We start from the raw sequence: 18,298 nt of genomic DNA on the forward strand, positions 1-18,298 counted from the left end.
TTATCAGGCTAAGAATCCTCATGAAAAAGAACATCAGGCTGATCTGGCATGACCTGTCCTTGACAAACTCTTGCCAGCTGCTAGTGATCCCCACTTGCCCTTCTAAGGGCTAACGAATGATCTAGTCTAGAATCTTCCCAGTGATAGACGATAAACTTCCAGTGTCTGCAGCTTCTAGTTAGGTCCATGACTAGGCCTTGCTGACTGGGGATTCGACAGGCTGGATCCTTTAATTCAAAGGCGCTCAACCCTTTTTGTGTCATGGACACCCTCTGGTAGGGTGATGAAGAACTATGGTCCCCTTCTAAGAATACTGTTTTTAAATCATTGAAGATAATGCTTACTTTCAGATAGAGATTAGTGAAAGTAAAGATGTGATTTTTATTCCACTGAAGTTATAAAACCTATCCACATGGGGCAGCTAGGTGGCACAGTGGCTAGAGCACCGGCCCTGGAGTCAGGAGTATCTGAGTTCAAATCCAGCCTCAGACACTTAACACTTACTAGCTGTGTGACCCTGGGCAAGTCACTTAACCCCAATTGCCTCACTAAAAAAAAAAAATTTTTTAAAAACAACCTATCCACAGATATCATTGGTGATATGTGGACCACAGGTTAAGTAAGACCTCTTGCTCTAGTTAAACTTATGGGATCTGTTGATTAAGACTTCATCATTCCTGACCCATTCCCCAATACCTGGTAGGAAGCACTATCCTCTCCGAGGAACTCAGCGCTGGGTAGGCTGTGCTGCCTCTCGTAGCTAGTCCTGCAAACCCCATTGGGCTGCCTAGTGCTAGCAGTGTCCAGGTGGTGGTCACTGGATGAAGGGGTCATGGTCACCGGGCTTGGGGCCGTGTGGCTTTTGCGGAACAATGTTTCCTTCCTGTGATGGATCAGCTTCCTGCAGGAAGAAGAAAGTAGACATAGCTGGGATTCAGGCTCCAGCCTTGGAGAAACTCCATATTGAGGTGATAGGGTTGGCTGAAGAGAAAAGAGGCGAGAGGAAGCTCTTCATAACAGTGAATGTTCTCTGTCATTACACCTGTTTATATAAAGGAGAATAAACGTTGCTCTGCTTTAGAGTTAGTATGGTGTACTACAAAGAGCCTTGGATTTAGAGTGCAAGGACCTGGGTTTTAATCCCAGCTCTGGAATTAACCGGCTACACAACCTTGAGCGAGCCATTCAACCGATGAGCCTGTTTCCTCCTTTGGAAAACTGGGATAATAATAGACATACTCTCAACCTCAAAAGAGAGCAAGGAAAAGTGTTTCACAAACTTTAGAGTGCCCTTAAAATGAGAGACAATATTTCAAAATATTATTGTTGATCTTCCACTAAAGTCCTTGCCTGAAACCTCATCATGGCGTGGGAGGAAGGGGATTTGGGCATCTCCAAGGTTACACCACTGAGGCCCAAGTTATGGCAGGTACAACCAAGTTACAAAAGTTTCAGGTACAGACCTTGTGATGGAGAGGACATCTGTCAACCGTGGACCAACTTAGCTAAATTTAGAGAGGTTTATTGCCACATTGGCTATAGAGTGATGCATTTTTTGTCCAAAGAAACTCTCGAAGAGCACCTACCAAGTTACTCAGGGGCTGGAGTCTTCATCAGTGGAGGAAGGGCCCATGTTCCAAAGTATTCTTTAGTAATAGGAACTAGAGATTCAGGGGGCTAAGAACCTATCAGTCATCTTTGCTCTGCCAATGGGCTAAAAATTCGTGGACTCCCGGTGATATAAGGCTTCTCTTTATGCACTTTTGTGAGTTGTTTGGATCCTATTTTTGAGGTGAGAGGAAAAATTTATTCTATCTCTACAAACTCTGGGGACCCACTCCTAACACTTCACCAAGGGAAGGGAGAGGTATTCACTGAATGATCATGGAATGAAGTGCAAAACTATTCCTGACTAGCTGAGGGGGTGACTAAAATTGCAGAATGGGCCTAATGAGCTTAATCCAGGGTATCCAGGTGGACCAATCCCAAAACAACCCAGGGGCTCTGTTGGTACTCTTTGTGAGAACCAGGAGGGAGGGAGCTAGGTGTTCCAGGCCTTGGCATGTGCCAAGAACCATGTGCTAAGCTCCAAGCTAGATGGGAAAACCAAAGCTTGACTGACAAGCTTAGAGAGTCTAGGCATCACCTAGTCTGAGAATGGATTGTTTTCTCTCAATCTATATTTCTAATGATCTTCAGGTATAGTATGTGTTGTTATTATTATTAATTATAACAATAATAACACCCCAATTTCTTCTTATAGCGCTCTAAGGATTACTAATCACAGTTCCCACATGACTAACTTTCTAAGGCCAGAAGTACAGAGAGTAACATCCCTATGGCAGAGGGAATGGAGCTGGCCAGCCCTAGAGCCAGAAGATCCAAGTTCAGGTCTTGCCTCAACACACAATGGCTGCTGACCCTGGGCAATCACTAAGACTATAAGGTGCAGAGAAAACAGCAAGCTGCAGTGGTAAAGGGAGTTTCTTCATCAGGGAAGTTCCCATACCAATGAAACCCCAGGTCTAGTCCTTGTCAGGAATTAGAGACCAGGAAACAGGCCCAAAGAATTTAAATGATTTACTATAAGATTACAAAAGCTAATAAAAGGAAGAGCCAGGATTCTAAGCCTAACCCGATCGAATAGACCATGATAAATTTGTATACCACAAATTCATATGATTTAGAGCTAGGAAAAACATTAGAAAGAGTCTACTTCAATCCTCCCATTTTACATGAAGAAACTGAATCCCAAGAGATGGATGCCCATAAGAAGCTCATGAAGTGACTGCCAAGGTCACAGAGGTATTAAGTGGCCAAAACTGGGATATGCAGTCAGGTCCTGTACCATGGGACTCCTGTGTCAATAAACCCTAGGAATTACATTCTTGTGTGAAGGATCCATGTGGGGCAAATGTGAGAAAGGAAAGGAGAAGTGTAAAGCACTGGCCCTGGATTCAGGAAGACCTGAGTTCAAATCTGGCCTCAGATACTTGACACTTACTAGCTGGGTGACCCTGGGCAAGTCACTTAACCCTCACTGCCTCACCAAAAAAAGAAAGAAAGAAAGAAAGAAAGAAAGAAAGAAAGAAAGAAAGAAAGAAAGAAAGAAAGAAAGAAAGAAAGAAAGAAAGAAAGAAAGAAAGAAAGAAAGAAAGAAAGAAAGAAAGAAAGGAAGGAAGGAAGGAAGGAAGGAAGGAAGGAAGGAAGGAAGGAAGGAAGGAAGGAAGGAAGGAAGGAAGGAAGAAAGAGAAAAAAGGAGGGGGCAGCTAAGTGGTGCAGTGGATAAAGCACCAGCCCTGGATTCAGGAGGACCTGAGTTCAAATCCCGCCTCAACCACTTGACACTTACTAGCTGTGTGACCCTGGGCAAGTCACTTAACCCTCATTGCCCCACTAAAACAAAAAAAAATTAAAAAAAAAAAAAGAAAGAGGGGCAGCTAGATGGAGCAGTGGATAGAGCACTGGCCCTGGAGTCAGGAGTACCTGAGTTCAAATCCGACCTCAGACACTTAACACACACTTACTAGCTGTGTGACACTGGGCAAGTCACTTAACCCCAATTGCCTCACTAAAAAAAAAAAAAAAAGAAAGAAAGAAAGAAAAGAAAAAAGGAAAGGAGAAGTGAATGCTGGACTTGGGACTCCCACTACAGTGGTGGCAGCAGGAGGTTGGAAGAGTACTTAGGGATCCAATAGAATCATTCTTCAAGTCCACTGTCCCAGCACACGAGCCAGAAAATAAAGTCTTTGGTTGGAAGTCAGAGGTTAAGGAAGGGTTAGTGGGAAAGGGAAAAACCCTGGGTTTCTTGAATCCAGTCAGATTCCAGGAGGCCCACTCAGTCTAGTGAGGCTTTGTCACCCAAGGTTGAGTCCCTGCACTGTCTCTCCAACAGAAACGGAAAAGTAGGCAGGTGAGGTCATAGTGGATGCTGGCTTTGAAACAGAAAGAAAAAAGAGAGTTCGAGGGGAAGAGCGCAAGGAGAAGGAAGGATGGATAGAAAGGGAGGTGGTTCCTAAAGGAATCAGCAGTAAACCTCTTAGGATCTGACTTATTCAGGGATTCCTGGGGATGAGAGAGAAGCTCAGAAGTGGCATGTCATGAAGCAGGAGAGCTGGGGGACAGAGAATCCCCCAAAAACCCCAGTGGATGGGAGAGAGCCTGGAGGCCGTGAGAAAGAAGGAAAGGAACAGGGGGCGTGACTGGGGGAGTCAGCTCCACAACGAATGGAGACATATCGTGGAAGGGTTTTAAAAACATAAGGATCTCTCCTCCTCTTTGCCAGCATATTGTTTCACTCTGGTGAATGAGTTACTTTATGTTTCCCGACAGGAATATGCCCATCAGCACTATTTTGGGCCATTAACAGCAGTTCCTGTTTTTCTAACACTTTAGGTTTACAAACTACTTCTCTTATACCAACCTTTTGAAATACATATCGTAGGCACTGTCATCCCCACTTTCTTGAAAAAGAAACCAAAGCCCCAAGAAGGAAAGTGACTTGAAGAGGGTCCTAGAAGCTGGGAGCCCTGGCATCTTCTGATGCCAAGATTAGGATTCCTTCTAACATATCACGGGGTCTCAATCCCACCACAGCTATGTAAAGCCTTCTAATAGCACAGCCCTAAAACCCAGCACGCTACTTCCCAAACCTCCAGCATGCTTGGGGCTCACAGGATCCCAGGATTTAGGATAGGAAGGGACATCAGATGTCATCTAAGCCAATCCCATAATTACAAAAAAAAAAACAGATGAGGAAACTGAGGCTAAGGCAGGTGACGACATCTGCTCAAGGCCCTATAACTAAAAATGACAGAGCTGGGATTGGAACCTTTCCTCTTACACAAATCTGTCACCATACAGGACATTTCATCTTTCAGCTCTATCCCCTTGCACAAGTTGGCTCCCATCCCCCAATACACTTCCTTCTCCGCCCCCCTCCCGGAATCCCTAGTTTCCTTCAAGACTCAACTTGGAGGCCACTGAGAGGGGCTACCTCCTTTTACACAAATACAGTTTTTCCAAGACTCCTTTGGTTATCAGCCTTCTCTCCCTCCTGAAGCTACTCTGTAGTTACTTCACATTTACTTTGTATATACTTGTGTATACTTTGTATAAATGTAACTTCCTCAAGGCCAGGATTCCGTTGTCTTTTTATCCCTCGGCACAGAGCCTTGAGTACCTGATAGATGCATAATAAATGCCTGTGGACCCAGGCTGCCAACTCCAAATCCAGTGCCTCTCCCATGGCATCATGTAGCTAATGCTGTGCCCCACCCCACCCCTTGCAGGCCTTGCACCAGCCCCTACGGATGGGGGACACGACAACCACCCCTGACCCAGGCAGCTCAGGGTTGTGAGCAGCTATGCTCCAAAGACCCTCCCCCCCCAAGGCCCTTTGTAGCTCTACAGAGAGAATGCCCCTAGCTAGCCCCTATGCACATGCAGGGGCTTTCCAGGAGGGCAAAGCCAACCCCATGACTACACTTATAGCCCCCATGCTCTCTGACCTGTCTTATAAACCTCCACAATACCTCCTGCACACAGCCCCTCTTCTCTGCTCCCACCAACACCACCCTAACTCAGATCCTTGTTTCTTGCCTCTTTCAATTAATCAACAGACACTTCTTTTTGTTTTGTTTTGGTTTTCTTTTTTAACCACAGACATTTCTTAAGCACCTATATTTTGTGCCATGAGGGAGGGAGAGGGAGAGAAGTATGTGAGTATGTGTGAGTATGAGTAAGTGTGTGTGTACACAGGGAATATTAAGGAGGAAGGACCCCAGTAGCCAGGAGGGAACTAGAAAGCATCATATAGAAGAAAACGTAGTACTTGAGCTGAGTCTTGGAGATTAGAAGGGGTGGGGTGGAGAAGGGAGAACACTAGCTGCACTATTCTATTTTTTTTTTAATTTTGCAGGGCAATTAGGGTTAAGTGACTTGCCCAGGGCCACACAGCTGGTAAGTGTCAAGTGTCTGAGGCCACATTTGAACTCAGGTCCTCCTGAATCCAGGGCCGGTGCTTTATCCACTGTGCCACCTAGCTGCCCCCCAGCTGCACTATTCTAACAGCTCCTTAACAGTCCTGTAGGGGTCCTAGCACACAGCAAGCAATTAGCACATGCTTTCTGGATTGAAGTGAAATTTAGGAAAAAGAACACTTGTCTTGGGGTTGGAAGACATGAATTTGAATCTTGGCTCTGCCACTGTATCTCCTAGAGCAAATTATTTCCCTTCTCAGAGCTTCAATTTCCTCATTAGTAAAACAGGATTAATAACATGTGTTCTGCCTGCCTCGTGGGGGCCCTGAAGACAGTATGTGCTTAATAAATGACTCATAACCCTGAAAATACTATAGAAATAGACATATGCCAGGCAGGGTGGTGCATGCCTGCAATCCTCACAGCTGGGGAGCCTGAGGCTGGTGGATGGTTTGAGCTCAGGAGTTCTGAGATGTGGTGGGCTAAACCAATCAGGTAACTCACCAGGCTACCTAAAGAAGGACAAATCAGCCTAGGTAGAGAAAATGGAGCACATCAAAGCTCCTGTGCCAGTCAGGACTTTTAGTAGTAGATACTCTTTCAGCCTAAGAAAGAGGAGAATCAAAACCAATTGGAAGGTTGGGGCAGCTAGGTGGCGCAGTGGATAGAGCACCGGCCCTGGAGTCAGGAGTACCTGAGTTCAAATCCGACCTCAGACACTTAACACTTACTAGCTGTGTGACCCTGGGCAAGTCACTTAACCCCAATTGCCTCACATTAAAAAAAAATTAAATGCCAAAATAAAATAATGGATTAAAAAGGAAACCTATTTAAAAAAAAAGACAAAACCAATTGGAAGGAAGGGAGGAGGGGAGGGAGGGAGGGAGTGAAGGGGAAGGGAGAAAAAAGAAACAGATACTCCAAGGCCTCCTTCCCTCCCTCCCTCCTCAGCACTGGCTGGGCCCCCACTCACTGCAGGACATCTCGCTGCTCCAGGTTGTACTTGCCCCCATTCTTCATGGCTGCATTGTGCACTGCTTCAATGGCACGGTCAATCGACTGGAGGACAACATCTTGCTCTAAGCCCTGGGAGAAGGAAAAGGAGATGTGGTTAGGCTGAGCCTGGGCCCTGGGAGTAAAGTGTGCTTTTAGCCTTCTCCTTAAAAAGGGAACAGAGACCCTTGGTCCCACCAGGGTCCAAAACCATAAGTAGTGGAAAGGGCCCAATGCAGGGAATCAGGAGAACTTTGCCTCTTTGTCACTATGTGACTTTAGGTAAGTCACTTCTCTGTAGGTCTCAATTTCATCATTTACAAAATGAAGGGAATATATCTACTGGAGAATGGCTAAACCAGTCATAAGGGAATGACTATTGTAATAAATAATGAAAACAAAAGATTCAGGTAAGCTCTGGGAAGACTTCTATCAACTGAAGATGAGTGGAGTAAGGAGCACCAGAAAAATGACACACACCACAGCAATGTGAATGGAAAGAACAATAAATGCTCTATAATTATAATGACCAAGTCTGGTCCTGGTTGTTGTTCAGGCATTTCGGTCGTATCCAACTCTTTGTGACCCCATTGGGGGTTTTCTTGGAAATGAGAGTGAAGCAGTTTGCCATTTCCTTCTCCAGCTCATTTTTACAGAGGCAAACAGGGTTAAGTGATTTGCCCAGGGTCACAAAGCTAGTGTCCAAACTTAGGCCTTCCTGACTCTGGTGCTCTAAGTCACTCTACCACCTAGCTGCCCTTCTGGTCCTGGAAAAAAGTTGAAAAGATACACGGTCCTCCCTTCTTTGCAGATATGGGGGACTATGGCTTTGGAATATTATATCTACTCTCGGGCAGAGGTGATGAATTAGAGGATTGGTTTTGCTGAATGGCCTTGTCTTCCTCTTTCTTTCTACATCTTTGTTCAATGGTTGGTTCATTAGTTGGGGGAGGGGATAGGGATAGATTTTAAACTAAGCTGTAAAAACAAAAAAAAAGCAATAAAAATAAATTTAAAAACAAAGGAGCTAGAAGAGACTGTCTAGTCTAGGTCTTTAGTTTTTTTATTTTATTTTTCAGAATAAAGGCATTCCACATTGTAAGATCCCTCCCAGCTCTGGTATTTCATGTTTTGTGTACTAAAGATGCCTGGTAGCTCTGATATTTGATAGTGTCCCTTCCATACAGTCCCTGCTCTATAGTGAAGAAAGGGATGGTCCTGACTAAGAAGAGATAAGCAGGATCATGCAATAGAAAAAGCCCCCAAATGAACATGGGTTCTAGTCCCAGCTCTGTCACTGATTCACTGTGTGTCCTCAGGCCCTCTTCCTCTTTGAGTCTCAAGTTTCCTTCCCTATAAAATGAAGATATTTGCCTGGACGGTTTCTAAGGTCCCTCCCTTCCAACTTACACATTCTGTGTGTTGTGGACTGTCTACCTGACTCAGCAGAAGGTCCAACACTGACTTTGTCCCTTACTCTTCCCCCTGAGATGACCTTCAATGGTACAAACCTCCTCAAAACACAGCCAGATATTCCTAAAGGAATCACAAAATGTGAGATTTGAAAGGAACTTCAGTGGCCATCTATTCCAGCCCATACAAGAAAGGGACCCATGCTACCACACACCCAATAAGCGTTCATCAAGTCTCTGCTTGAAGACCTCCAAGATGGGGGTGGGGTGGGGTGGGGTGGGCCTCTTGGATCAGGCCGTTATTTGGAGGTAGCCTTTAAGTAATACTTAGAAGAGGAGACATCCTTGACACTCAAGGCCACAGACCACAGCTGCAGTCTTCGATCCATGGGGGCAATGTGACAGTGAGTAAAGAAGGCTGGTCTGGGAGTTAGAAGACCTGGTTGTTAGTCCCAGCTCTGTCATTAACTCATTGTGTGAACTTGAGCAAGTCCCTTCCTCTCTACGGGCTTCAATTTTCCTCTCTGAAAAATGGAGTCAATGGACTCTATTCCTTCAGCTCTAATAGTCTATCGATATTTAAATCTAAGTGTTGTTGATGCAACTCACCTGTTGTGGCCCCTGATGAGAAATAAACTTCAATGTTTTCAACCTGTGGTGATTGGGGAAATGAATGGGAATCACTGAAGAGGATTTGGGGCGGGAAGCAGTCCCTGGTGCCCAGAGCTGGGGCTCAGAACCTGTCAAATTACCTCTGAGAAGGGGCAGCTAGGTGGCGAAGTGGATAAAGAACTGGCCCTGGATTCAGGAGGGCCTGAGTTCAAATCCGGCCTCAAACACTTGACACTTACTAGCTGTGTGACCCTGGGCAAGTCACTTAACCCCCATTGCCCCACAAAAAAAACAAAAACAAAAACAAAAACAACAAATTACCTCTGAGAGTTCAAAGCCTTCTCTCAGACTAGACTGGGGTGGGGGTGGGGCCCGATGAAGGGGGTGGTTCAAAGTGATATAAAGGGCAAGATTTTTGAAACAAAAGGAGACAAGGATTAGTGAGATGATGTGAATAATGAAGCATATCATGGAACAGGATTGTACCATAAGAAATGACAAATATGAAGAATTCATAAAAACTTGCGAAGATCTACAGGAACTGATTCAAAGGAAGCAAACAGACCTGGGAGAACAATTTATTAGATGACAGTGATCAAGTAAAGGACAATAATACTGACAGATTGAAGAACTCTGATTGATGCAGTGATCAGTCATGGCTTCAGAGGACTCACAGTGAAGTATGTCTCCCACCTCTCAGCAGTGGTCATTCAGCATGATATGAGAATACTCATTCTCAGACATGACCAATGTGTCTGACATGCTGTGTTGACACGTGTTGACATGCTGGATTATATTTATCTGTTACAAGGGAGGCTCCAAACAAGAGCTTGGAGTTGTTTTTTGAATTATTAAATTATCAAATATTTTGAAAACAGGTTAAAAATGAGCTCCTTAAGGAAAGAGATGGAGCAGATCCAGCATTAAAGAAACTCTAGAATACTTTACAAAGTATTCCCATTTCTACAATACTTTGCTCCTTTCTCCAGCTCAGTGTTTTCTTAGAACCACCCTGCATTAAGCCAGCATTGTCTTCCTTTTACAGATGAGGAAACCTGAAGCAAAGAATGGTTAAGTGACTTGTTCAAGATCACACACTTAGTAAGCACTGAGAACCAGAATGCAGACTTGGGCCTTCTAGATGAACTGAAAGAAATGGAGCTGTTTAGCCTGAAAAGAGAAGACAGGGAGGACGTGATAACTATTGTCAAGTATCAGAAGGGCTGTCACAGAAAAAAGTAGGTTTCTTCTACTTGGGCCCAGAGAAAAGAGCTCCAAGCAATGGACAGAAAGGTCTCCATAGAGAGAGGTCCACTATAAGGAAAACCTTTCTAACAGAGCTCTCTCAAAGTGGGAAGGGCTACTTCAGGAAACAGTGACCTTTCCATCACTGGAGGCCTTCAAGTGGAAGTTGCATGACTGTTTGTCAGGGATGCTGTCTGGGATTTCCTGCTCAAAGATGATTTGCGAGGTCCCTCCCAGATCTTGATTCCACTACAGGCAAGTAAATGTATATCAGACAAACTGGCCCAGACAAGGGAAAAGGAAAGTCCTTTTAGGGTCCTGGAAGGAGCCAGAGCCACTTAAATTTCCAGGAAGGTGAAGTCAAAAAAAGATGGTCTGAAGCCCAGGGGAAAAATCTTACTAGCCAGATACATATAGGCCTTCGTCATTCAGGAAGGACCAGAGAACACCCGAGTGTTCTCTGGGAATGAGAACTCAAAGTAGTACCAGGCCAGGGAGGGATGGATGCAGGCACCCCCTTCCCTGGCCGCACATCACCCCAACACTGTAACCACCTTCTGAAGCAAGGCTGGAATAAGGCTGGGACCAGGCAGCTGTAGGAAGTAGGACAAGTTCTCTCCTGGGGTTGGCAGCCTATTCATCTTTGGAGTTAGTTTATGCTTCATTATCTTGGAACTTCCTCATGGGATCACAAGACTTCAAGGGGAAGGGACCTTAGAGACCATACAGCCCAAGCTCTGTCACTACCATTCTACAGATGAAAAAACTGAGGCCCAGAGAGGGGAAGTAATTTGGCAAAGTCACTCCATTAGTGAATGGCAGTGCTTGATTCTTCCTGCCTCCCATGTCGAGGGCACTTTCTACCACATCACACTGCCTCCTAAGGAAGCTGCTTTGTAAAGGTTATTACAGTCTTGCCCTGGCCATACTGAGGAGAGAAGAATAGCTCTGGACAGATAGGTACTGAGTAAGACTGAGGATGGTGGAGTTCGGCAGTTGACCCAGCTTCGAATGGGAAGAAACCCTGGAAGAAGCCAGGGAGCTGAGGTTGGCAGAGGAGAGGCAAGGCCAGGACAGAAGGAGGTGCTGAGATTTGTCTGTCTCTCAGAACAAGGACAGAGCAGGCTCACACAGTGCAGAGCTTGGAATGTTTACATTGCAAGGCACATCCCTGAGTCTAGGACTGTTGAAAAGAAAATGCTTTGTTAACGTTAAATCACATTTAGAGAGCATTTTATCATTATCATGATTATGAAAATGTCATAGATCGGAGCCTTGAATGCGACAGCTAGCGTCAGACCTGCAGGAGTACAGAACGCCACAACCAAAGTCAGAAAGAAACATCGAGAAATCCTGTTTGCTGCCACACCCACAGCAATGAACTGACTGAAATCCTCCTGAAAGTCTCCCCAGGATCCCCAAAAGATGCTGCCAACAGAAAGATGAGTCTTGGAGAAAAGAGGCCTTCTCAATAGTGCCACTTACAATCACCCCCTCTGACATCATGGGAAGCCACTGCACCACTTGGCACCACAAGCCTTTGAGGTTCTTATATCCACCCTTAATCCAAACAGCTTCTAATAACCTCCTCCTGACCAAACCCGACCCCCTCCACACACCTAAAACTTGAGGGATATCAATAAAATGTCGATTCCTGGTTTCCCCTCTTCCTCCACCTACTCCCTGTCCCCTCCAAGGCAAGTCTCACAATTTTGTCTTCAATTAACGGGTGGCAAGACTGCAAGAAGCAGAGTAGAGACTGAGAAATAAAGAGAAGAGGAGGGGAAAGGAAAAAAAGTGACCAGGTGTCCTGGACCTCTGTCCCGGCACTGGGGGAGACACCGAAGGAGAAGGTACAAGTGCCAGGGTCTTATAATCTGGGCCTTCTTGTCCAATTTCACTCCTCCTTTCCCCAGCTCAGTTTCCACCTCATCACCAATGGGCTGGATGTCTGCCTGTTTCCTGAGCTCTCTAAGAATATCCTGACCTTCCCCACCCACCACAGCTTTTCCCAGATGGCGCCAAATGGACCGTCGGACAGAGACCCAGACAGACAAATCCCTAACCGGGGAGGGGCTGCTGTGTGACATTCCTTTGACAGAGACGCTCAGGGACAATGTCTCAGCTATACAAAGCCACTGTCAGAAATACGCACACACAGATACAAGCAGGGTCTCACAAATGCTGTCAGTCATGATGGGGACTGTGTATGTAGCCACTGACAGCCATGGGTATATATAAGCTATTACAACTGGAAGGACCTTAGAGATCATCTAGTCTTTCATTTTACAAAATGGGGAAACTGAGGCCCAGGGATGGGATGGGATATACTCAAAGAAAGGTATACACTTCTATGAAAAGGCCTTGGATTCAGAAGACCAGCATAAGGTTCCTCATCCCCTCACAACCCATAGAGCTACATGAGGGGGAGAGGTCAGAGCCAGAGGTGACCCCCCCACTATCATGAAAAAGAAGCCCCAAATGAAGAACAGGTCAGATAGAAAGCCAAACCTCTCCTCTAGGAGAGGGAACATACTAATCACATCTCTGTGCCAGATTCCATAATAACAAACACCAAAATTCTTCCAGGAAGCCTACCCTGATTACTTACACACACACACACACACACACACACACACACACACACCCATTCACCCACTTCTTCCCACCCACACACATTTAGGCTTCAATCTTAAAGATTCAAGGCCCAGGCTTTCCAAAGGCAAGACTCATCTTCCTTCTGGGACCAGATATCTCCAAGAGCAGGACTGTGTCTCACAATCAGACCTGAGTGCTCCCAGTGAAGAAAGGTCTGTTCCTCAGACTGGAGGCTAGAGTGCACAGCCAGCCACAGCTGCTATTTCTCCAAATGTAAAGGGTTATTTCTGTCCTAGGGACTAGTTTGGGAATAAGAGGATGCTTTGCTATAGATAAAGGGGCACACCCAGTCCAACTCACAAACCTTCTCAAATACCAGCAGCCTTCTTCTGACCCTAACTCTGAGTCCACCTCCCTTTCCCAAGGGGACTGAAATCTCAAAAGACAGGGGGTGGGGGATTTCCACCACCACCTTCCTAAGGCTTTGGGGGAATAACATGGGAGTGGGGAAAGAGCTGGGAAAGATAAGGTGAGAGTTGTGAACCCCCGTTGGGCCCAGAATGAAGTTCTCCCTCCGTCCCACCTCCCCTCCCCACAATCCCAAGAAGCCAGCAATCCCTAGCAGCGGGGAGCGGCACCAAGGAAAGAGGGAGGGTATCAGAGGAGATAGCCATCACATGCACGCCCCCGGTCACAGCTTCCCTGGGCCCCTCCCTCTAAGGAATGGGGCCCGGGCCCGGGGCCCCCATGAAGGCTACACAGGATTGGGAGAGGAAGGGAGAGAAACCCACAGTCGGCGAAGTCGCAGTGTTGTTGGGGTTTTTAGGGGGCGGGGCTCTTCTGGAGGAGGATGAAGGAGAGAGGAAGAAACGCAGCCCTGGAGCGAGCCCAGGGAAGTGAGGCCGGGATGGGGCTGCCACGGGCGTGAGGGACGCGGAGACCGGCTGTAGGGACTGTAATGCAGATGCAGGCCCAGCGAGGGATAGGTCTGGGCGCCTGGGGGAGGGATGGCAGCCAGGGAGGGAGGCCGGGGTTCGGCCCGGGACAGGTGAGGCGCTGAGAGCGGGCCAGGGCGGGGGCGGGCCGGAGCGAGCCCGGGGCAGGGCCAGCTGGCGTGGGGAGGGGGCAGCTCTGACCTGCAGGCGCCGCAGGTAGGCCGGGGGCACGTAGCCGGTCTCCCCGCTGCGGGCCCGGGTCGCCAGCCACCAGTGCGGGCTGCTGTGCTCCAGGATCAGGAAGGTCTCCCCCTCGCCGAAGGGTAGCGAGTTGGGCTCCGTGGAGCGGAAGGCGTACACCGAGCGGTACATGAGGCCTGGCCGCCGCCGTCGCGGGCTGGAGGGTCCGGGAGCCGGGAGCCGGGGACGCCGGGGTCCAGGGGCTGCCGCGCGCCCGCTCCTCCCCGTGACACAGCCGCGTGCGCGCTCCCGCCTCCCACTTCCAACACCCCCGTCGCGAAGCCCCGCCCCCGGAGGCGCGCCCGGCCCACGCGCGAGGGCGCGGGCAACCTGGGCCTCACGTCAACTCTGGCCTAGGAGTGGGGGCTTCCACGCAGCCCCTCAGGCCCCCCTACTCCAGGACTATCCTGAGATTGGAATCGGGAAACGAGTGAATAATGAGAGACACTGACAGGCAGACACACAATCACGCAAAGGGGAGGAGCCAAAGATAAAATGGCACACTCGGTTATAGTCACCCTCCCCCTTCACGTGTCCCCCGGAAAGCTACACCCAGGTGCAAGATAGCCTTTGTGTCTGCATCTATTCGGAACATCACCTTGAGCCCCCACCGAGGTATTCTCGGCAGAAGAAACAAGACACATCAAATGAGCAAAGGCATTTGATAAAACAACAACAAAGCAAATATGCAAAGAACCTGGGATTCCTTGCAACCAGTCTATATCTTAATAGATTGAATCCTAGGGAGCTACCCATAGCACATAAAGATTAAAAACAAGGGCATGCAGCTAGGAAGCAGTTCTAGGCCTGAGTTCCAATTGAGCCTCAGACACTAGCTGTGTGACCCTGTGCAAATCACTTAACCCTGTTTGCCTCATTTTCCTCATCTGTAAAATGAGCTGAAGAAGGAAATGGCAAACCACTGTAGTATCTTTGCCAAGAACATCCCATGGCCAATATTGGCATACTATGGTCCAGGGGTCACAGAGTCAGACACCACTGAACAACAACAATATGACTAGTAAGTGTCTAAGGCAGGATTCAAATTTAGGTCGTCTTGATCCCAAGAACAAGGTAAAATCCAATTTAAGCATACAAGGCTGCATGGGGAGATGGCACCAAAACTGAACCTTGAAAAGATTTTAAGAGAAGATTCACAAAACAAATTGGTATTCTTGTTTTTGTTTTTTTGGGGGGTTTCTTTTGCCAGGCAATGGGGGCTAAGTGACTTGCCCAGGGTCACACAGCTAGTAAGTGGCAAGTATCTGAGGCCGGATTTGAACTCAGGTACTCCTGAATCCAAGGCCTGTGCTTTATCCACTTCGCCACTTAGCTGCCCCCACTAATTGATATTCTTAAAGAGTAGGTCTCTGTCATCCTCTTACTTGAGAAGCTTCAGTGGCTTCCTCTGGGAAAGAATACACTTTTTTTGTTTGTTTGTTGTTTGTTTTTTGTTTTTTTGAGAGGCAATGGGGGTTAAGTGACTTGCCCAGGGTCACACAGCTAGTAAGTGTCAAGTGTCTGAGGTCAGATTTGAACTCAGGTCCTCCTGAATCCAGGGCCAGTGCTTTTTCCACTGCACCACCTAGCTGCCCCGAAAGAATACGCTTTAACCCCTTCACCAAATTCTCTTTCCAGAAAGAACCCACTGGATGTATTCTGAATACATCTCCTTTGCCCTGGCTATCTCCCATACCCAGAATGTTCTCCCTCCTCACTTCCACCTCTTGTAATCCCTAGCTCTCTCCAAGGCTCAGATGTTACATTCTACAAGAGGACTTTCCTTTAAATTATCTCTCAACACGTTATATTATGCCACCAGAATTATATTCTTGTTTCTTGAGGCAGAGACTATTTTTTTTAACCTTTCGTTAATTGGTACAGTGCCTTTCATATGATGTGCACTTAACAAATGCTTATTCAGTTGAGATGAGGAGGGAGTGATTTTCAGTCATGGAACTTGTACAAATATCCATATATTTGTATATATATATATATATATATACACAAATTTGTATAAACAAATATACAACTTGTGCAAATATACAGTTAGGATATGAAGGATCAAATTCTGGGAATACCTTGTAGTCTAGTTGGATTGAGATATGCAATGCATAAAGGGAAATAATGTGGAAATAAGGCTGGAAATGTAGGTTGGAGTCAGATTATGGAGGACCTTGAAAGCCAATCTAAGGAATTCATATTTTATTCTAGGGGAAATGGGGATTCCCAGGGAAGTGTAATATTCAGACCCATATATTTGGAAGATTATTTTAGAAGCTCTGTAAATGATGTACAGGATAAAGGAGAGACTTGAAGCAGGAAGACCAGTTAGAATGTTATTACAATAGTGCAGGTAAGAAGTGATGCAGACCTTAACTAGGGTGGTGGGTTAAGTGAGCAGAGTAAAGGAAATGGATGTGAGAGATGTGGAAATAGAACTGACAAGACTTAGTCACTGTTTGGACGGATCCAATGAGGGGAAGGGAAGAGTTAAAGATGACTCTGAGGTTATAACTGAGCAGATAGTGGTGCCTCTAACAGAAATAGCAGGTTGAGAAATGGAGCAATATAGTAAAATTAGGTATAGACTGAGAGCTATGGTACCATCTGCAGGTATCATTCTGGGAACATGCCCTAGTAATCCAGACCAAGGTGGAGAAAACACTCTGTGGGACAAACACCTGACTGAGCTCCAGCCAAGTCCCTTTCACAAGTTCCTTGGCCTAACATCCCTATTTTGCCACACACACCCTTAAAGGGCAAGTTCATCAGTTCTAACAGGAGTCTGGACCTTTGTGGAGCAAAATTGTGGTGCTGGCCAATTGTATCCTAAGGTATCAGTAGGTGAGGCAATGGACCTGAACCTGGAGTCAGGAAGACCTGAATTCAAATCCAGCCTTAGACACTTTACTAGATGTGTGACTCTGGACAAGTAATTTAACTTCCGTTTGCCTCAGTGTCCTTATCTGTCAAATAGGGAATAATCGTATCTACCTCCCAGGGTGGTTGTGAGGATCCAGTGAAATAATTGCAAAGTCCTTAGCATAGTGCCTGGCACAGAGTAAATGCTATCTAATTGTTAGCTATCATCATTATCATTGTTGTTGTTATGACTATTATCAGTAGGGACATTTCTGTGACTGGGGAAGCCATACATAACTAGGACCACTGAGAAACTGTTAACTTCTCTCTACTTCCTATCTAAAATCAAACAACTGCTACTGAGACCAAAGAACTGGGGTACTGTCCCCATTCCATTTTCCTAAAGGACTCCTCTACTCTGAACCCATACACATAGTCAGACCCTGTTCAATCCTGGAGGACCATGGCCTCTAATGATGTGAGAATTAGACTTCCTTTTGTCCCCCTCTCTGGCTTGTTGAAACTCCATTCTGATGCTGTGGGATCCAGTTCAGTTTTTTAAAGCTTAGGTTTGGGTTCATGTTCAGATCTCCCTAGAAGGTTGGATTGAGGAATAAAAAAAGTATTCATTGTATAATATGAATCAGGTGTGGGGCAAATATTTCTTTTTCAATTAAATATTATTTTTTCATTTATCAAGCGTGTATTTTTTTCTTCCTCCTTATATAACAAACAAACAAGCAAAATTCCCATATTGGCCATATTTAAAGATGTGGGGTTTTTTACTGCAACATTGGTTCATTAAGTCCATCACTTCTCTGTCATAAGATGTGTAGCATTCTTCATCATTCATCCTCTGGAATATAATTGATCAGAATTTTGATCATATTGATTAGAATGCTTAAATTTCTCAAAATAGTTCTGTTTTGTAATATTGATATTACAAGCATAAATTATTCTCTTTTCTATACATTTCACTGTATCAGTTCATACAAGTCTTCCCAGATTTCTCTGAAATAATTTTTCTTCCTTTCTTATAATACAATAATATCATATAGTTCCTGTATACATCTTGGTAGGTAAATTCTGAAGTATTTTATATATTAGGTAGTTATTTTAAATTATATTTCTCTAGTTCTCCCTGCTGACTTTTATTGGTAATATGTAGAAATGGTGATGAGTTTTGTGAATTTAATTTATATACTACAACTTTGCTGTAGTTATTATTTCAATTCACTTTTAGTTGGCTCTCTAGGGTGTTCTGGGTATACCATCATATCATCTACAAAAACTGATAATTTTGTTTCGTCTTACCTATGCTTATTCCCCCAATTCCCTTCTCTTCTTTTATTGATAAAGCTAGCATTTCTAATACTCTATCAGATAATAATGGTGACAATAGATATCCTTGCTTCAT

The 18,298-nt window shown here is 45.7% G+C and overlaps 1 protein-coding gene across 1 annotated transcript in view; it reads right to left on the reverse strand.

The window, feature by feature from the left end:
- Positions 1–14,260, reverse strand: part of NCKIPSD (NCK interacting protein with SH3 domain) — a 30,565-nt gene extending 16,305 nt beyond the window's left edge. Inside the window, exons 1-3 of the mRNA XM_043978408.1 lie at positions 13,978–14,260; positions 6,955–7,067; positions 697–901 (exon numbers count right to left, since the gene is read on the reverse strand). Coding sequence (XP_043834343.1) covers positions 697–901; positions 6,955–7,067; positions 13,978–14,148 — 489 coding nt within the window. The 5' untranslated portion in view covers positions 14,149–14,260. The remainder of the gene's footprint in view (positions 1–696; positions 902–6,954; positions 7,068–13,977) is intronic.
- Positions 14,261–18,298: the final 4,038 nt, after the last annotated feature.

The sequence above is a fragment of the Dromiciops gliroides genome, chromosome 1 (assembly GCF_019393635.1).
Source record: "Dromiciops gliroides isolate mDroGli1 chromosome 1, mDroGli1.pri, whole genome shotgun sequence".
Lineage (NCBI taxonomy): Eukaryota > Metazoa > Chordata > Mammalia > Microbiotheria > Microbiotheriidae > Dromiciops > Dromiciops gliroides.